Here is a 21913-nt window from a genome sequence, read left to right as displayed (position 1 = left end):
ATTAGGGATGTCTGGTATATTTATTTCTATATTTATAATATTACTTACAGAAAATTCTTTAAGCAAAAAGCGCAGACCCTGATGAGACGCCGCATCATGCGGCGTCTCATCTGGGTCTACGCTGTTTGCCAATGCCCTTTTTCTAGACGCTAGGCATAAATGGATTAAATGTTGCTTTTGTGATTACATTTATCTCTTAGTGACTAATCTGCTTTGGGTGAATTAAATAAATGGGTAATTTAATTTATAACCCGAATTTTGAGTCCGTGTTCATTCATATTTCAAGACAAGAACATAAACCGTTGACATAACATAACGAAATTTAATTAATTTAATCTTACACTTGAAAATATAACTCACAATGCGTCAGGACTTCATAAACTCGGACACTAGACAACCATCAACAACTGAAGTTACTTAAAGTTTATTTTGATTAAACAATAAATAAAAGTCAATTTCAAAACGCGATGATACCCCAGATATAAAATGTGACCAATAAAGAATATTGGCTTTTACCACAAGATCTTTGTCAAATGCACGCTCCAATTTTATAGAAAAATCAATATTGGGAACAATAGAAAGGATGCATTCAGCTCGGATGTCTCTAATGCGCTCCATTGTATTGCTGAAGTTAATCATATAATTTATGTAATATAATGAACATCGGATTTCTGACCCTTCAGGTATTATCAACATTTTCCATTCACCCATATTGCACACAAATATGACTGAAAGTAGTATAATAATTATGTTTTTTCTTCTTCGTTCCTTCTTTTTCCCCGGTTATATTTCTCCTCACCATTTGTATTCTCCTTGTCTCACTCGATGACGATGATGATGATAGGGATGAGGATGAGGATGAGGATGATGATGATGATGATGATGATGATGATGATGATGATGATGATGATGATGATGATGATGATGATGATGATGATGATGATGATGATGATGATGATGAGGATGAGGATGAGGATGAGAAGGCGACGACGATGATGACGTTCCTGATGAAAGTGTTATTAATGATGATTATAATGAGGAAGAAAAGGAGGAGGTGGAGAATGTTGATGATAACGACGACTACGAATAGTGAGGTGACAAAGATGAAGGGGATGATGATTATTATTCATCGCCCACGCGAAAAATAATACTGTTTTTTTTTCAAACAAGCTCCTATGAAAGAGGTGTGGTCAATAGGGCATATCGTGTCACCGCAATTACAAAGCCTGGTCGATTTAAATCACAGTTACGTGAGAGTTATAGCACAGAAAGTGGGTGTTTTATTGACTACAGGTTGCTGAAAACAGAGAGACTCAGTGCATTTTCTTATGAGAAGAGTACATTTGTGCGCTGTTCTTGATACGTATATCTTCTGATATACAACAAGGGAAATATTTACTTAGTGTAAGATCATTGATGCGTTGGCATCGAGTATTCATGTCGTCTGTACAAAAAATAACTTAAACTAGCGCGAGTGAGTACACAAGTTTACAGCTTATAGTAAGCATTTGCTTTTTTGTGAACAAATCAACGACACTGGTAAAATACTAACACGTTCTGGTGTTTTCGTGTTGGATAAATGGTGTGCTGCGGGAAAAGAAGGTAACATGGATACAATATTCTCCGCTATAACATCTTGTTAAGCGACTAGCATAAATACAATGTCTTATAATTAAAAGGATAACAGTTACATGGAGTCGTATATTGTTTACAGGTACGAGTTTCTTTTTATTTTGTTAAGATGTGTTAATCGGTACATATGATTATTCGACCATGAAATTACTTACCGGTATATCCAAACCGCTGGGGTTTTCACTAAAATCCAACTCGTTAATCAATAAATCAATGTGTATAATTCTTCAGTAGCCGTGATACAAAACACATGATCGAGCACTGCATGCATTTAAACGTGGAAAATGTTATCGCTTTGTAAATACATGTAAACAATTACATACTTGGTTAACTGGTGTATGTTACACGTGCTTATATTTATGAAACCTTAAATGAAGTTTGCAAAATGTTAATTCATCAGGATGCCTGTAAATATCATGTCAGCTTACAATAACTTAAATATATTTCCACTCAAATCCCATGCGATGAAGCGACATTCGCTTATACATCAAACAAAATAGTAGTTTTACGAATGCTATTGTTGTACATACAAAGGAAAGTGATACAAGTTATTAATTTAGTGACCTTTATGGTTAAATTCGTTTTCAAAGATCGTGTCTTTTTACGCATTCACTATCAGCGAAGGCATAGATTTTCCCGTATGCGTCCATTTTTTTTTCTCAAAATTGTTTGAATTTTATTTCAATCAAGCCAGCTTTTCAAGTCACATCGTCGGTCCATCAAGCCAGCTTTTCAAGTCACATCGTTGGTCCATCAAGCCAGCTTTTCAAGTCACATCGTCGGTCCATCAAGCCAGCTTTTCAAGTCACATCGTCGGTCCATCAAGCCAGCTTTTCAAGTCACATCGTCGGTCCATCAAGCCAGCTTTTCAAGTCACATCGTCGGTCCATCAAGCCAGCTTTTCAAGTCACATCGTCGGTCTATCAAGCCAGCTTATTAAGTCACATCGTCGGTCCATCAAGCCAGATTTTGAAGTCACATCGTCGATCCATCAAGCCAGCTTTTCAAGTCACATCGTCGGTCCATCAAGCCAGCTTTTCAAGTCACATCGTCGGTCCATCAAGCCAGCTTTTCAAGTCACATCGTCGGTCCATCAAGCCAGCTTTTCAAGTCACATCGTCGGTCCATCAAGCCAGCTTTTCAAGTCACATCGTCGGTCCATCAAGCCAGCTTTTCAAGTCACATCGTCGGTCCATCAAGCCAGCTTTTCAAGTCACATCGTCGGTCCATCAAGCCAGCTTTTCAAGTCACATCGTCGGTCTATCAAGCCAGCTTTCCAAGTCACATCGTCGGTCCATCAAGCCAGCTTTTCAAGTCACATCGTCGGTCCATCAAGCCAGCTTTTCAAGTCACATCGTCGGTCCATCAAGCCAGCTTTTCAAGTCACATCGTCGGTCCATCAAGCCAGCTTTTCAAGTCACATCGTCGGTCCATCAAGCCAGCTTTTCAAGTCACATCGTCGGAACATCAAGCCAGCTTTTCAAATCACATCGTCGGTCCATCAAGCCAGCTTTTCAAGTCACATCGTCGGTCCATCAAGCCAGCTTTCAAAATTGCTTTGTCATTCAACTAATGTAGCTTTCCACATCCCCCGTCGGCTAATCATGCAAGTCATGCAAATCAGTTTATCGGTCCATCCAGCTAGAGAAACATAAGGTGCCGGACAATTATTAAACAATTGGTAAGTTTATACATAGGAGATACTGATTCCATAATGAATGTTGGGCCTAAAATTGAAGACCAACCGGTCCTGTTTACTTTAACATTTTCCTGGACCTATGTTATATTTAATGGAATGAGTCCATATTGCGATGTAATGAGTTGATTGTTGAATGTACTGAGCTATTTGGTTGCATTTTTCAGTAAACTTTTTTCAGGGCTATATCTTATGCAATCTATAAATTTCAACATGAAACTACATGGGTGTATAGATATCGACGAGGAAAAGTTCCATAAGAAAGAACCATGACCTTACACTTTCTTAAATAAAAGTTATTGCTCTCTATTGTCGTTATATGATGCCCGTCTTGCATTCACTTTTCATGGCTATATCTGAGAAACTATATCAGATTTCAAGGTGAAGCTTGATGGATGTACATATGAGTCGTGTTCTGAGAAAACTGGGCATACTGCATGTGCGTAAAGTGTCGTCCCAGATTAGCCTGTGCAGTCCGCACAAGCTAATCAGGGACGACACTTTCCGCTTTTATGGTATGTTTCGTTTATAGGAAGTCTCTTCTACACGAAAATCCAGTTAAGGCGGAAAGTGTCGTCCCTGATTAGCCTGTGCGGACTGAACAGGCTAATCTGGGACGACACTTTCCGCACATGCATTATGCCCAGTTTTCTCAGAACACAACTCATATATTAATGAGGAGAACTGCCTTACTCAACAACCATTACCCTACACTTTCTTTAGTAAGCGTTATGGTCTTTTTGGTTTTTGTATGATGTATTTTTAGGACCATATCTCAGATACAATACAAGATTTCAACAGGAAACTTTATGGGTGTAAAATCAATAAACATACATTTTGTTGTTTTACATGTATTGCCCTGTTTATCCTTCTTCACTCACCAATAAACAGTATTTATTTCGTGGGGGATATCACATCAACGAACCTGTGTGGTATATTTAAACATGAATACTATATTTTACTAATGGCGACATAAACTCTCCGAACGATACTTTGTGGTTTTCGCCTGCCGCAAAATCGGATTTTGTTAAAGACACCCTATTATAATTGCATCGTCAAACTGACATAGGCCCGAAACACGCCTTCACAGAAATGAATTAATTTGAATAACTCACATAATGTATTTTAATATCAACGTATCTTGTTAACTGTGAAGCCCTACCACGTTTACTTTGTAGATATTACTTTAACCTACTGTATGTGCCTTAATTTTATTACATCAATTGAAATACAATGTAGTTTCAGCATGTGTGAAAATACATTGTTTGCATTCACTTCTTAATTTATATAATAATCAAAACTTACATTTCATTCAATAAAAGAAACACCCGACTTCTTTCTCATCATCTCATCTCATCTCCGCTTGTGGTCCCGTCTTCTGTTGAGATCTTATTTGGATTAGATGTTAATGTTTAAAGTTGAACACATGCAATATTTTAAAAGAAGCTGATCATGACAATACAATCACGCTTAACCCTGAATTCTTAAATGTGAACTGTAGGCATGTAGTTGGTCTTCGGTTAATGAAGTTTAATACCCACACATGTACGTCGAACAATTATGTTAATTGCAAGTTGCTACCCACTCGTATGGGCGAAAGTGAGTTTGAAATTGTGTGTGTCAATAAATAGATTTGGGCTGTGCATGCTTGCGCGTAAAGTGTCGTCCTAGATTAGCAGTCCGCACAGGCTTATCATGTGAAACACTTTCCGCCTTTGTGATATTTTTCGTTCAAAGAAAGTCTTTTATTAGCAAAAAACAAGTTTATGCGGAAAGTGTCGTCTCTGATTAGCCGGTGCGAACTGCACAGGCTAATCTGGGACAACACTTTACGCACATCCATTAAACCCCTTTTTCACGGCCAATTCGTATAGTGCGAGATACTGGTGACGACCCGTTCCAGAATCGACCCTGTTATTGTTTTCGAGGTGTGTGAAGCACCTTTTACCTCGGTTGAACGTCTCTAGCAAAACTATACATATAAAAGTAATGATATATAATTCGCCATATTTGTGCAAAAAGGTACCATATGCCTTCTAATCTTAATGTCACATGGTACCTTTTTGCATCAAGGGGCGATATATAAGTGTAATGTTTGTGTGTATGTGTTGTCGGCCCAAAGTCACATTATTATTATATCATATTAAAGGGTCATCACAGAAATCGCTACATGTATATGGAATAGGCTTAAAAGGGATTGCTAGATTAGTTCAGCCTAAATTATAGTTAAAAGTTTTGATTTATTCAATATACGATAGACATACATGAGTATACATGATCAAAACATAATAAAATATTTAAAGGCATGAAATCTGATCAGTAATGAATTTCATAAGTTGTTTAAGGTCGAGGGCAAGTTATTGGATTACAGCATTTAGAATCCAGCTAACAATGTTATAACGATAGCATAAAAACAACTAAGACGAATCTACAAGAGAGCGAGAAGTCAAGTTTGAGTAATAAATTAAACATAATTTACCATAATTATATTTCTATAGGTTTCTTGGACTAAATGCTTTAATATGCAGTGAGGTATTGAGCTTGGGTGAAATGGAATGCGCCCCTCAATAAATTCGAAATTAAATTCATCGCAGTTACTGCAAGAGTTGCATTTCAGCACATTTGACACATTCTTAAAACAATGGTATTTCTTATGTATTTACAATGGCTGTGATTTCTCAGTATGTACTTTTTAGTATTATACAGCAGGCGCAAAAAAAATCAATTATAGCATACGAGATTTTGACGACGGTGATTTTAAAAACACGTAACCAGTGTTTTCAGGGTAAACCAGCATTAAAACTTAAATGCCTTGAGCATAAGATATTATTGTATTATGGAATTTCTAATGAATTATCGGAAAAACGATCTACAACTGCTAATGGACTGTTGTCATTAAGTTCTCTATTTAGCGTCGTCTGTCTTACAAAATGTATTATCGACGTGACACTGTGTAAATATTGTTGCATGGAAGATAGTTGAATAAAATCAAAGTACACAGCATGTCATAGCATCTTGTATTGTTTCTGGACATAACAAAACTCGTATACGGATTATTATTATGAATGCGGTGAGCTGGTTTTATTTTTACATGTATACGCGTGTGATACTTTTAAATTCTGAATCTTTATCTTTTCCGAAATGTGTTGGTTTGTTTCCTTTCATACAATATTGATGGCAAAGTTTCATTATCCACAAAGTGTACATAAATCCCTACTGGCATAATTGTCAAGCTGGCTTTTTTTTCAAAAAAGATTTACATGTAATAAATTATTAAACACAGACGTTTGGAATGTCAGATTTATAATCAATAAAATACTCATAAGATTTAAGATTACTTCAAATATTTGCTCATTGGTAACATCTAATCTTTCGATGCATATGCGTTATTTGCAAACCGTGGATATTATTTTACAGATTCAGCGTATTTTATTGGTTGAATGGAAGTGATAAAATATTGAATATTTCAATAAATGGGTAGTATTATTAAGCGCGAAACTAACGAAGTAAATCAGACGTGCTTGGTTGATTAATTAAATCAATTGTTACCGGTAAATGTTTTGTTTTTGCTGTTTCTATTTTACATGTGCATATTGTAAAAAAATATAACACACCGAATGGTCGAATGGGTTTAATGGAAATGCTTACACCGTGTTCAAATATCAAACAACTCATGCTAGTGCACCCTAGATCATTTCATAATAACAAATAGTTGTTCGTTGACCGTTAAAACGACACATCTCAATTATTTCGTAGATACCTTTTCTTCAGAGGCACACGCAATGGACAACTCGGGGCTTTCGCCCCGGTGATTTATTCCCCTACATTTGCAAAAAAACAACACAAAGTCGACACTTATTTCTTATATTTATTCTTTTCTGGCTTCAGTCGTCGATATGTCAAGTTGAAGTGAAGCTTATCCCGTCCCTCAGCGTATCGGCGATTTAAAATGGCTACGGCGGTCAAGCAGAAAGACCCCGATGTTGATGGTGGTTTTGCTTGGGCAATCTTGACAGGTTTGTGTCGGCCATTTTGAAAATTGTTATTTGTCCTCTTACAAGATTCGTAAGCCTCCTTCACTTAACAATTGAATGATGCCGTTGTACGTGACTGCGTCTTGACAATATTAATAGTGGTTCCTTTCGAACGATTCCTCGAGCCTGGCGGTTATCTTTATAAGTCCTGATTACCTCCAACATATTTTCATGTGTTTTCAATGTTCCTTGCTGTTGACCCTTCACAGAAAATTACGAAACCGTACAATTATTCAACTATTGCAGTTTTGGTTAAAAAAATTCTTAACAACAATATTGACTTCATAATTCTAAAAATAAACATATCTTTAAACGCAACAACACGACTGAATAGCGTCAATATTCACCAGCGCCACTTCCATCTTCATAATAATCATCAATGTAATAAATACCATCTACGCATTACCTCTGTATCCCCGTCACCTCCATAACCATCATGGTCACAACCAAAATAACTACCCACACTTCCACCAACATCATTATCCCCACCAATATCACAACCCACACTTACACCACCATTACCCCCACCCCACCCCCCACTATCACTATGCACATTTTCACCCCTAGCATTATCCCCACCACAATCACAATCCCCACTTCCACCACCATTACCCCCACCCCCGCCTACTATCACTATGCACACTTCCACCACCAGCATTATTTCCACCACTATCACAACCCCCACTTCAACCACCATTACCCCCCCCCCCCTCCACCACTATCGCTATGCATCCTTCCACCAACATCATTATCCCCACCATTATCACAACCCCCACTTCCACCACCGTTACCCCCCTCCCCGCCCACTATCACTATGCACGCTTCCACCAACATCATTATCCACACCGCGATCACAACCCACACTTACACCACCATTACTCCCGCCCACCACTATCACTATGCACACTTCCACCACCAGCATTATCCCCACCACTATCACTATGCACACTTCCACCACCAGCATTATCCCTTCTAACATCACTATCCACGCTTCAACCTACATCATTATCCCGACCACTATCACTATCCACATATCCACCACCATCACTATACCCACCAACATCACTATCTTAACTTGCACCATCATCATTATCTCCACTACCCTCACTATCCACACATCATCGTCATTATACTCACAAACATTAATATTCACACTTCAAACATAATCATTATCTCCAACACCATCACTATCCACACTGCCACTATCATCATTTACTCAACATTATCATTAGCCACGCTTCCACCACCGTTATTGTCCCACCAACATCACAATCCGCCCTTGAACCACAATCTTTATACCAACAGCATCCATACCCACACTTCAACCACACTCATTGTCCACACTTCTACCGCCATTTTTTTCCCTACAAACATCACTGGCCACACTTCCACAACCATCACTATCCACCAATCACTTCCACCATCATTATCCCCGCCACTACGACTAAACAGACTTCCACCACAATCATTTTCTCCACCAATGTTACTACCCACACTTCCATCACCATAATTATCCCTACTAATATCACAAACCACACTTTCACTCCCATCATTTTCTCCACCAACACCACTATACACACTTCCACTGCCATCATTATCCCTACCAACATCACTAGCAACACTTCCACCACCATCACTTTCCATACTTCCACCATCATTATTATACCCACCACAATCACTATCCACACTTCCATTATCATCAATTTCGACACTTCCACCACCTTTACTGTCCACACTTTCACCATCATTACCTCCACTTACATCACTATCCATACCTTCAATATCCCCACCGCAATCACTACCGACACTTCCACCACCATCATCTTCACCACTACCATCACCACCCACACTTACACCATCACCCTTATTTCCACCACCATCACTACTCACACGTCCACCACCATCATTGTCACCACCACTATAACTAACCACAATTCCACAACCATCATTATTCAACCAACATCACTATCTATACTTCTGACATTATCACTACCACCATCACTACCCACACTTCCACCATTATAATTATCACCATCAACAACACTACCCACACTTCCACAACCATCAATATTCTCACCAAAATCGCTATCTACACTTCCACAATAATTTTTATCGACACCGTCGTCATCATCATCACTGTCATGATCATTATCATCATCAGCACTGTCATGATCATTATCATCGTCATGATCATTGTTATCATTATCACCTGTTACACATTAACTGGTAACACAATATTTACTATTTTTATACCAAAGATTGTAATCACAACGATTTTCTCCATCAATTTCATTGCCCATAGCACTATTTCAGGCTGTTTCCTCATGTACATGGTGGTGGTGGGCGGAATCAAGGCTTACGGCGTTCTCTACACGGAGATGGTCAGCGTGTACGCTTCCGGTTCAGGGAATACGGCGTGGATCGGCAGCACAACGCTCCTTCTGATGTTTGGACTTGGTGAGATTTCGCAGAATAATGTTGAAAGCCGTAAAATGTTGCTTAGGCGTAGAAGAAACGTTGCTAAGGCGTCAAAGCTTTGTTTTTGACTCGGTAAAATGTTTCTAATGCGTTGAAGGGATGTTTGTACTTGGTAACATTTTGCTTAGGCTTGTGTTGTGCACTCGGCAATTTTTTGGTTTGGGCGTTAAAATGTTTGTTTTTTTAGACTAGGTAACATATTGGTTAGGCTTCATAGCTAAATTTTGATATTTTGCTTAGGCTGTATATCTTTGTTTTGGATTTGGCAAAGTGTTTCTTAGGGGTGAAAGTGGTTTTGTACTTGATAAAATTTTGCTAAAGCTTCAAATATGTTTTGGAATCGGCAAAATATTTTAGGCGTTGACGAGCTTTTTGGATTCGGTAAACATGATGCTTAGGCGTAAAAACATCTCACCAGAAGCAATCGTCTTATATGAAGAAGTTCACGCCAGATAGGTTCGGGTTGAAAGGATCACACAGTTTTAGGCCATGGAACTTTATACCGCACAAAGCCAGCGGGAAGCGAATCACGAATTAAAATGAAATATAGTTCTTAGTCTACATAAGTAGGATTGCCTCATGTTGACAAACTGATTTATGTTATAACACATTAAGCAATTCGTCAAGCTGAAATAGAGACGAGTCCAATAGAACGCATCAATCCATAAAATTCTCTTGGATTGCGGACGTGTGTAGTCTACATCGTGTACGATCAATCAATTACACTCGTACTTTAGAATGTCTTAATCATTAAATGCATTGAATATGTTAAACTGACATGTTCTCAGTTTCGCAAAGTACAGTTTAAGTCAAAAGCCCGCATAGTGTCAATCTCCACGCAGAGTTGTCGTTCCTTGCTCTCACTTACAATCTCTACCATCACAAGAAAAATATTGAATTAGATTATTTATAGGTTTAAGTATTATATTGTGAAAAGTAGTATCATTTTATTTTACAATAAAAAATAGTGCATACGTTTAGATTCATAATTAAAAAATACAATTAAAGTAAAGTTAACAACGGTAAAATTATTGTACCACACGGCTAGGCTATCATCACGTGGTTGGTTGTGAAGGCAGGGATTTGATCCAGCTATGCTGTTCCCGTCAAATCTCTGCGCGTAGGTTGGCATAGTGTAGTAGGAGCGAGTTAGCGTTTGCTTCTAGAAGGCCCCGGTTCGATCCACAGGGCAGCCTCATTCTTGTATAACAAATTCCTTGATATGAATATTATTTAAAACTATCCCACATATTATTCTCTTGTAAGTAAACTAATGTTATCATATGTTTCAAAAATACGAAAATATTTGAACAAATCCCAGTGAACGCGCGCATATATTTCTTCAAACTTATAATTTAACAAAACACCTGCATTTAATCCTTTCACGTTTAAGTACCTTTTGACTTAATCACCGCTTCTTTTTTTTAGGACCAGTCGCCAACTTGCTCAGCCAACGATTTACATTCCGGACGGTCGCTTTCGTCGGCGGACTGTTGGTTGGCCTCGGGTTCGTGACGTCATCGTTTGTGCCGTCGATAGAGTACATGTACCTGACGTTTGGCATATGTGCAGGTGCGTAAACGTTAATTCATGACTGCAAGTTAGCGCAGTGTACTGTACAGTCGATTTTAATTTCCATCTAGGTTACCTGGGGTTTGATCCTCACTTAAGCTTGGTTGGTTATGTACCTGGCGTTTGACGTACTTTAACCCATATTAGCCTAGTGGACTCTCCCATCCTTCTAAATTGGATCAATTTATTACCAAAATTAGGGATGTCTAGTATATTTATTTCTATATTTAGAATATTTCTTGCAGAAATTCCTTTAAGCAAACAGCGCAGACCCTGATGAGACGCCGCATTATGCGGCGTCTCATCTGGGTCTACGCTGTTTGTCAATGCCTTTTTCTATACGCTAGGCATAAATGGGTTAAGGTGCGTACACGAACGTGCATGGCCGTCAAGCAAGCGCAGTGATTCGTACTCTCGCGTTGTATTTGCATTTAGGTATTATTTTGTGTTCGCTCAACACCTACGCTTGGTAGGTGATCAACGGACAGAAAGAGTATTCCATTAGAAAACGCCGGTCCCCAGTTCAAGCCCTGAGACAATATTTCAGAAAAAAATACACATGAAAATGTTTAACCTGCTATGATTTTAAATTTGTCCCAAATTTCGAGGACGTCCAAAATATTTATTAAGTAGGGGTGTAATCGAACAGATATTTTGAGCTACTCGATTTCAGAGAACTCTTTTCCATCCGAGAGCTTTTTCTTCGTTTAAATGTCTCCATGTTTGAGTAATGCCAATGTGTTGTGCAGATATCGTCACTGTTAAAAGACACAGTTTATGTGATTTCTTTAGCAAAGATGCGAATGAAAATATTTTAATTATGTTTTTTTTTTATTGCATTTAGATTTTTCATATAGCAAAATTGTCATGTTATATTGTGATCTTTAATGTATGTTCATGTTAAGAGATTTTTTAATTATCTCATTTATATTTTTAAATATTTTTACCGAGGGAACAAAGTGTTCTTTAATAAATAAATAATTTACAATTGGTCGCCTGGCGTAGTGGATATGGCGTCTGTCTAGTGACAGGGAGGTCACGGGATCGATCCCCAATGTGGAAACGTTCTTGATATCTCCTTCAAAGACATCACATTCTGGTTTTATCAAAGAAACATATAGCGTTTCCATAAGCCTTTGTGTTCCATTGCGGTCGAGCGTAAATTAACAGCTTAAACGTATGTGTTTGTTCGTTTATTATGCTCCCCCAAAATTTATTTTGGGGGGAGCATATAGTCGCCGCTTCGTCTGTCCGTGTGTGCGTCTGTCTGTCTGTCTGTCTGTCTGTCTGTCTGTCTGTCTGTCTGTCTGTCTGTCTGTGTGTCTGTCTGTCTGTCTGTCTGTCCGTCCGTGCACAATTTTTGTCCGGGCTATTTCCCAGCAACTAATGACCGGAATTCAATGAAACTTTATGGGAAGCTTCACTACCAAGATGAGATGTGCATATTATCAGCGGGTTCTGGTCGGAAGATTTTTCATAGAGTTATGGCCCTTTGAAATTTTTGAAATTTTCCATTAACTGTACATATAGTGCAATTCTTGTCCGGGCTATTTCTCAGCAACTAATGACCGGAATTCAATGAAACTTTATGGGAAGCCTCACTACCAAGAGGAGATGTGCAGATTATCAGCGGGTTCTGGTCGGATGATTTTTCATAGAGTTATGGCCCTTTGAAATTTTTGAAATTTTCCATTAACTATACATATAGTGCAATTCTTGTCCGGGCTATTTCTCAGCAACTAATGACCGGAATTCAATGAAACTTTATGGGAAGCTTCACTACCAAGAGGAGATGTGCATATTATCAGCGGGTTCTGGTCGGATGATTTTTCACAGAGTTATGGCCTTTTGAAATTTTAGAAATTTTCCATTAAATGTACATATAGTGCAATTCTTGTCCGGGCTATTTCTCAGCAACTAATGACCGAAATTCAATGAAACTTTATGGGAAGCTTGACTACCATAAGGAGATGTGCATATTATTAGCGGGTTCTACTCGGATGATTTTTCACAGAGTTATGGCCCTTTGAAATTTTCTATAAAAAAAATCTTGTCCCCGCAACTACTCTGCCCTCAAGACGTTTCCTTTTATCTGAATATATAGTGCAATATTGTGACAAAAAAAACTTTGGGGAGCATCACTCGTCTCCGTAGGTTTCTTGTTTTAGATGTTTCGCTGTTTTCAACCGTATTTTAGTCACGTTATGAAGGCAGGGAAAATACTTACGCCTTTCCTAGGTAATCAGGAGGGAAATAAAGTCACATCTGTTTCAGGTCTCGGGTACGGCCTATCCTTCTCGCCATGTTCCACCATCATCAGTTTCTACTTTGAGGAAAAGAGAGCACTTGCCAACGGGGTCGCCGTGTCCGCCAGCGGGGTCGGGGCCCTTGTGTTTCCGTTTATCTACCAGTAAGTGACGCTAAATTTTTCGTTGTCGGTTCAGGTACCACTAAAAGTACCCCAGCTTACTTTTAGGAATACTACACTGAATTCGCTGAACTCCGATGTACATTGTCGTTTACTTCTGAGTATCCAGGTTACTTTTAAGTAGTACCTTAGCCGACAACAACCCCTTAGCCGACAACAACCCCTTAGCCGACAACAACCCCTTAGCCGACAACAACCAATCGAGCACCAATAAGTTTCAGCCCACCATGAGTCGCTCACCTGCAGGGTCTTTTGTTAGATTCGGGCAAAGCGTGTAGCCTTTCATTTTGTAGATTAAAAATCAACAAAACTGAATTAAAGGAGATAAGAATTATTATGTTTCCAAGAAACACTCGAAATTTTATGGTCAGCGAACATTATTTATTTTTTAATTACATTCAGAGATCTCTCTATGGAAGGGACCTTTACTAGACTCCTGTTCAAGGATAAAAAGATCTGGGCCAAATAGAGACTTCAACATATTGTATAATAATAGGATTAGCCAAATGAGTCGCGTTCTGAGAAAAATGGGCATAATGCGTGTGCGTAAAGTGACGTCCCAGATTTGCCTGTGCAGTCTGAATAGGCTAATCAGGGACGACACTTTCCGCTTTTATGACATTTTTTTGTTAAATGAAGTCTATTCTTAGCAAAAGTCCAATTTTGGCGGAAAGTGTCGTCCCTGATTAGCCAGTGCGGACTTCACAGGCTAATCAGGGACGACACTTTACGCACATGCATCATGCCCAGTTTTTTTAGAACGAGACTCAAATTATCAAGTGTTTGTAGCCTCCCGGTGCTCATTCTAAAGCCCTTTTTGGTGAAGAGTGTCTAAGACACTAAAGTTCTTTTTCTAACACCGTCTAAAAACTTAACTAAGAGGAAGATCATTGTTTAATTCATATACTTTCATATATTGATTTTATTCCTTTGTTGATTTATGTCTTAAATAAACATCTAAATTACTGAGTAAAAGAATATTCGAGACTTTTCCATGAAATAATAATATAGGGCTATCCTCCCTTTGTTATATTTGTCGTTTTAAACAGCGTCATGGATATCGGATGGTAAAAAAAATATTATTCAGTGTTTAACAAAAAACATACAGTGGGAATCATTTGCTTTCGTCTGTAATCCATTACTCGGAGTCTAAATGTTATGTCTTAGCAATACTCGTATTTACCTAACAGCATTGGCATGAAACTGCTTAGTATCGCTCGATTGGTCATTGTCGGCCCGGGTACAACTTAAAATCATCGAGAGTACTCTTAAATTTACATGTACTACAATCTACCCGGGGTATGGGAAATATACACAAACGTACCCGGCCAACATTAGACTGTATCCGAATTTTATTCCCGCCCAAAAATTCGGTGTTGTTAAACGCGTTACGGAATATTGTAAAACAGTTTTGTTTGATTTTTCAATCAACGAGTTCTGATTACGAACAAAATTCTCTTTGAACAAAAACTGCATAAACATGCTTTTTTAAGATGAGTTTTAATAATAGAGAGGCCATTTTGAAATATAATGACATAAATTTAAACATAATTATTTAAAAAATAATGTTCGGTACCCGGGATAGATTGTAGTATACTTAAGAGTACCCGGGGTAATTTCAAGAAGTACCCGAGCCGACATGACCAATCGAGCCTTAGTAAATATGTGTCTTACTTCATAACGTGAAACCACTGTTTTATCACAGGTTTCTCATCAAAGAATTCGGCCTGCATGGAACATTCCTGATTCTCGGGGGCTTCGCGTTGAATATCTGTGCAGCCGCATGCATTTTCCGACAGCCTCGTCTCCTGTCGCTAGCGAAACAGAAATCGACCAAACGACATGTTCACGAACCGGAAGACACTGATTTGCTTAACGGCGACACGTCACACAATCAACCCAAAGATAAAACTGTGTCGCAAAATTGCTGCACAAATTTCTTTAGTTTATTTAAATTCTCTCTTTTCTGTAATCCGCTGTTTTCGATGTACGTTGTCGCGTTTATATTGTGTATGAACGGCTATGGGAACAATCTGATCCTCATTCCCGCCCACCTAAAGGCGCTAGGATACGATAGGGTCAAGATCGCGCTTGGCATATCAGTTATGGGCGCTTTCGAAGTCGTCGCTAGGATATTTTTCGGATGGTTCGCCGACAAAGGCTACGTCAAGAAACGGACGTTGTTCATCTTCAACATGGGTGTTTCTGCCATTTTCTGCTTCATCGCTCCATTGTTTACAAATTACTACTTTTTCTTGGTCTACGCTGCAATAATTGGTACATTCCCCGGCTCGTTTTGGAGCCTAATCTCCGTGCTCATCATCGACGTGGTGGGTATGAAAGACTTTACGGCAGCGTTCGGCCTCGTGTCGCTATGTCTTGCTGTAGGTTCAGCCATCAGTCAGCCTACCATAGGTAAGCGTCTCTCATTTTGACCTCATGTTTGTATGCATTGCAGATACACTCTAGTCTTGGAGAGAGTGTAGCTGGCAATTATTAATTTGTTCTTGATTCTTATGCACGAAAATATCACTTTACAAATGGACTGCTATGGTAACTTCAAACGTTTACTTTATGCTGATTTGGCGAAATATACACTTAAGTAAGCTTAAACATTATATCCAATTTCTACGAAAATCACATGCTATTATTTGACGATTGGACTAAGAAAAACGTCTTTATGCTGGATTTGAGCGAGCGAGCGAGCGCAATGTTTCATGTTCGATATAAACAGATGCATAGGGCGCTTTATGAAAACAAAGTACATTTAGTATGTCAATATACATTTTACAATTCTGATAATTTCACTCAAAGCTGTATTTTCATCCAAAAATATTCTGTTCAATGATACGCCCTAGCCCATTTGTGTCTTAACCCATTTATGTCTAGCGTCTAGAAAAAAGACATTGGCAAATAGCGAAGACCCAGATGAGACGCCACATGATGCGGCGTCTCATCTGGGTCTGCGCTGTTTGGTTAAAGGAATTTCTGTAAGAAATATTCTAAATATAGAAATAAATATACTAGACATCCCTAATTTTGGAAATAAATTGATCCAAGTTAGAAGGATGGAAGAGTCCGCTAGGCATAAAAGGGTTAAGTTGTTTCTTGTTGTACACTGGAGATCTCTAGTTCCGATGTTTAGACTAAAAAAACATAAAAAATATCAACATGTTGTTAAACTGTTAAACGGAAATTTAACAGTTTATATCGTAAAATATTAACGCTTAACCAAAATACCTAGAAAACAAACAACTCTTAAGTGGAAGTAAGATGATTGGCAAAATCAACTCTTGGAGGGGGCGGAATATATAAATTACTTCTTTTTTATTTAATTTAACGATTTTTCGGTGCAGAAAATCCGACGAACAACATATACAGTTTCTATGGCCTAATTACACTTTGACCTTGATCTTATTGCGACGTGATAAAATAACATGGGCTTTCTAATAGATTACCATATCGTTTTACACCACCAGTTCTTACCCCAACCATAATATGGGCCGTGCTCTGTGAAAAGAGGATTTAATACATATGCGTAAATTGTCATTCCTGATTAGCCTGTGCAGTCCGCACAGGCTAATCAGGGACGACACTTTCCACTTTTATGATATTTTCTGTTTAAAGAAAGTCTCTCCTTATTGAAAATCTAGTTAAGGCGGAAAGTGTCGTCCCTGATTAGCCTGTGCGGACTGCACAGGCTTATCTGGGACGACACGTTACGCACATGCATTAAGCCCAGTTTTCTCAGAACAAGGCTCATATATTAGCCCCGCTCTAGGAAAATGGGGCTTAATCAATGTGAGTTAAGTGGCGTCCCATATTATGGACGACACTTTCCCCTAAACTGGATTTTTGTTAAGAAGAGACTTTCTTTAAACAAAAAATCTCCTTAAAGCGGAGAGGCTAATTTGGGACGACCCTTTAAGCATATGCATTAAGTCCCTGTTTCACATTTTCACAGAGCGATGTTCATAATTATGTAAATAATCGATGAGAATGAGAATCCATCTAATCACTCAACCTCACTTTGACCTGGTCTTAATGTTGACGTATAATAAAGTTATCGTACGTTTGTGGTATCGAACACTTTATGGGGTTGTAGAATTTGTCAAACGGAACGGTTTCGGTATAAATATTTCTTGTATTGCTTTTTGTAAATTTTGAACGTAAAGATGTATGTGTAAAACTTGTTTGAGTAATAAGCCGAAAGCTTCAAAGCGTAGAAATAAAACTTATTGAATGTGAAAGCAATTTATTGGACGTTTTTGTCACAAAAAATGCATTCTTATATAATGCATGTGCCAATATGCGTAAACTACTTTATGCAATCAGTTCATATGTTTAAATAAACAACCACACAAATAATAAATCTATTTTCAAACAGTATTTCATTGAACCGTTTGACTGTAAAATTTACATGACGAACACGGGACAGCTGTGTAAATCGCGCAATACGGAGTAGTTGTAAATTTGTCCATTAGCGAAACCATTAACTGACTCGATATTTTTCCAAAATAAACGTCTGTCTCAATTGAAGCGCGTAATGTTTATCGTATATATCAATAATAAACCTCTTGGAAACCTCTTTCTATTTGAAAATTAAATATTGATTGTCCTGATACGAATACATTTCGATTAATATTTATTACATTCTGCCATGCGTTATGCGTTTTAACTTTTCGTAAAGATGTATTTTTTATATTATTTTCTTATGAACCTATAGCATATACAACTACGATAATGCCGTTTTGTTAATTTTCTCAATTTAAACTAAATGCATAACACTAGTGTTTTCAGTTTTTATATGAGAAGACTTATCAAATACAATAAATGTCCTCAGTCTTGAAAAACGGGGATAAATGCATGGTGGTAAAGTGTCTTCGCAGATTAGCATGTGCTGTCCGCACAGGCTAATCAGGGACTGCTCTTTCCGCCTAGACTGGATTTTCGATAAGATGATAATTCCTTTACAATGAAAATACCATTACAGCGAAAAGTGTCGTCTCTGATAAGCCTGTGCGAACTGCAAATGCTTATCTGGGACGACATTTAACGCAATTGAAGACTTATCTGGGGCGACATTTAACGCAATTGAAGTCTTATCTGGAACGACATTTAACGCAATTGAAGTCTTATCTGGAACGACATTTAACGCAACTGAAGGCTTATCTGGGACGACATTTAACGCAACTGAAGGCTTATCTGGGACGACATTTAACGCAACTGAAGGCTTATCTGGGACGACATTTAACGCAACTGAAGGCTTATCTGGAACGACATTTAACGCAACTGAAGGCTTATCTGGGACGACATTTAACGCAACTGAAGGCTTATCTGGGACGACATTTAACGCAACTGAAGGCTTATCTGGGACGACATTTAACGCAACTGAAGGCTTATCTGGGACGACATTTAACGCACATGCATTAAACTCCGTTTTCCCCTGAACGACGTTCATATGTCAATGCAGTTCACTTTATCCAACAGTTAACCCTTTCCCACTCAGAAGCAAAGTGAAAATGGCTATGTGTAAAAAACATAAAACCGAAGAGGGTTGAATACGTATATAAGTCGTAAAGGGTTAAATACGTATCTAAGTGGTAAAAGGTTAAATACGTGTATAAGTGGCTTAGGGTTAAATACGTATCTAAGTGGTAAAGGCTAAAATACGTATCTAAGTGGTAAAGGGTTAAATATGTATCTAAGTGGTCAAGAGTTAAATTCGTATCTAAGTGACAAATGGTTAAATATCAATCTAAGTGTAAAGAGTTAAATATGTATCTAAGTGGTAAAGGGTTAAGTACGTATCTAAGTGGTAAAAGGTTAAATACGTATCTAAGTGGTAAAGGGTTAAGTACGTATCTAAGTGGCAAAAGGTTAAATACGTATCTAAGTGGTAAAGGGTTAAGTACGTATCTAAGTGATGAAGGGTTAAGTACGTATCTAAGTGGTAAAAGGTTAAATATGTATCTAAGTGGTAAAGGGTTAAACCACCATCCACACTGATTAGGTTGATTATCATTTTAAGGTGGTTTTGTCGCAATGTGTGTTATATTAACCCAACTATCAATACATGTGCGTGCATCAATATATGTGTTAGTTAAGCACATTGTATTTAAAACGCATAGTTTTACAGCAAACACACTTCACATGGCCACATACAACTAACAGTGAAAAATGGGAAGTAACAGAGCATGGGAAAAAGTTGAAAAGAGGAGATATTGTTTAAGTCTTTGAGTCGTGCACTGGGAAACGGTGCTAAACGCATGTGCGTAAAGTGTCGTCCCAGATTAGCTAATCTGGGACGACACTATCGGCTTTCACTTTTTTCGCTTAGAAGAGACTTCCTTAAAACGAAAAATACCATGAGGCGGAAAATGTCGTCCCGGATAACCCTGTTCGGAATGCACAGGCTAATATGGGAAGATACTTTACCCACATGCATTAAGCCCGGTTTTCCCAGAGCGATGCTCATTGTGTATAATTTTCAGGATGGCTACAGGACGCGTCTGGGTCTTGGAACTCGTCCTTCATACTTACCGGCTGCCTGCTGCTAGCATCAGCGTTCATAGTCATGACGGAGCCGCTCATAAAGCGGTGCATGAAACGAAAGAAACTAGAGCGAAACGAGGCAACCGTTGAACTAGTTGCGTCCGATGGTAACCCGCCAAAAAGGCTGTCAACAGCGAGCCTAGCGAGAGAAAATGAGGAGAAAGAAATTCTTGCTGATGATGTACCATTGAAATCGGAAAGGATAAGTCCCGTTTATCGTCCGTACGAACATCAAAAACCACCGCCAGTTAGTTCTTATGAGGATTCGCTGCCGTTCGCGTTCATCGATGATGTGTAGGAACACTTGGTATCGTAAAAGTAATACCACACGCGCGCTGTGTGGTGGCGACCATGAGTTGAATGCGAGTTGTATTGTATTATTAAATGGTGCATATAACAGCCAAGAGCTCGTGCAAACACAAGTTGCATCGCAATACTCAATAGGGCTTATATAAGTTAGTGTAATCACGAGTGTTATCACAGCGGCTTTTCCGATCGACAAAGTGGACACGTGACTTGTATCGTATAACCTCGCGTTGACCATTGGGCACGTTTTACGTGGTGCTGTGATCGACACCACACAATAATAATTAATATGTGTCAGGACACGAAATGTTAATGAACTTAGACACACATTTGCAAACAATTATGTAGACGTTTTACTGTATGGTGTTAAGCTCGTTAATTCACACAATACATGACTTTAATGCCTAATTGTTAGACTTCGTAGTTCAGCGAAGTCTGCATAATTAAGTCACAGACTTCCTGAAATTCCTTACTTTAAATACTTTTGTTATTGTCGTTCTTCGAAAGGATATTACTAAGTTTATTTACTACAACGACTTTCCTTTGGTCGTCAAGGATTTTAAGATTTCATGAATTTCACAGGTGCATCAAGCATGTACATATTTTATTAAGTGAACAAACATCTAATTATATACGTTCTTTTTAATTTGACATTCTCTTAAAACAATCCGTTTAGAGAACATGTGAATGAGCATTTATAAATTTACTTAAAAACAAATATATTTACATAATGTCAGGTTTAAGAACATAGAAAAGTAAAAAAATAAAGGCAGCGCAACATAGTATTCTCCCTTGAATGTTTGAAAAGTGACTGTGTACTTAACACGCATTTCGATGCGTACACACGCGTTGTAATTATATTTTTCTATTTTGCACCCATTGATAGTTGTTTAATTTACACGTCCTTTGATACGGAAATAAATTGCTGTATTGCAACAAAAAGAAACAGCGGCCTCCATTTGTTGTAATTGTCGATAAATACCTTAAGGCAGACTGACTTTTGTCACGCATGACAATTTCTGTTGACACTTGATATCATTAAACTGTGAAACGAACTTTGATATGGAAAAGAAAAAAATATATTTGTTTATTTAAATATTTTAAAAAATTGTTTAGATGTAGATTTTGTTGTTAAGTTTTCTATAGCACATTTTAATGCGTATGCGTTAAGTGTCGTCCCAGATTAGCCTGTGCAGTCTGCACAGGCTAATC

General features: G+C 38.2%; 1 protein-coding gene across 4 annotated transcripts; it reads left to right on the top strand.

Moving 5' to 3' along the window:
- The first annotated feature begins 1307 nt into the window (after window positions 1-1307).
- On the top strand, window positions 1308-21822 carry LOC127870928 (monocarboxylate transporter 12-like). Of its 4 annotated transcripts, XM_052413513.1 has the most exons (8): window positions 1308-1602; window positions 2323-3313; window positions 7217-7344; window positions 9676-9819; window positions 11269-11412; window positions 13687-13822; window positions 15546-16255; window positions 20335-21822. In XM_052413513.1, the coding sequence occupies exons 3-8, from the start codon at window positions 7278-7280 to the stop codon at window positions 20691-20693; spliced, it is 1560 nt and encodes a 519-aa protein (XP_052269473.1). In that variant the 5' UTR covers window positions 1308-1602; window positions 2323-3313; window positions 7217-7277; the 3' UTR covers window positions 20694-21822. The 4 variants fall into 4 exon arrangements, with proteins under 4 accessions (XP_052269473.1, XP_052269470.1, XP_052269471.1 ...); XM_052413510.1 differs by lacking the exon at window positions 2323-3313 and having other exon boundaries at window positions 1309-1602; XM_052413511.1 differs by lacking the exons at window positions 1308-1602; window positions 2323-3313 and adding an exon at window positions 6141-6398.
- Window positions 21823-21913: the final 91 nt, after the last annotated feature.

This window comes from Dreissena polymorpha, chromosome 3, assembly GCF_020536995.1.
Source record: "Dreissena polymorpha isolate Duluth1 chromosome 3, UMN_Dpol_1.0, whole genome shotgun sequence".
NCBI classification, from domain to species: Eukaryota; Metazoa; Mollusca; class Bivalvia; order Myida; family Dreissenidae; genus Dreissena; species Dreissena polymorpha.
Note: the sequence above shows the minus strand (reverse complement) of the source record. Positions and strands in the feature narration are given on the sequence as shown.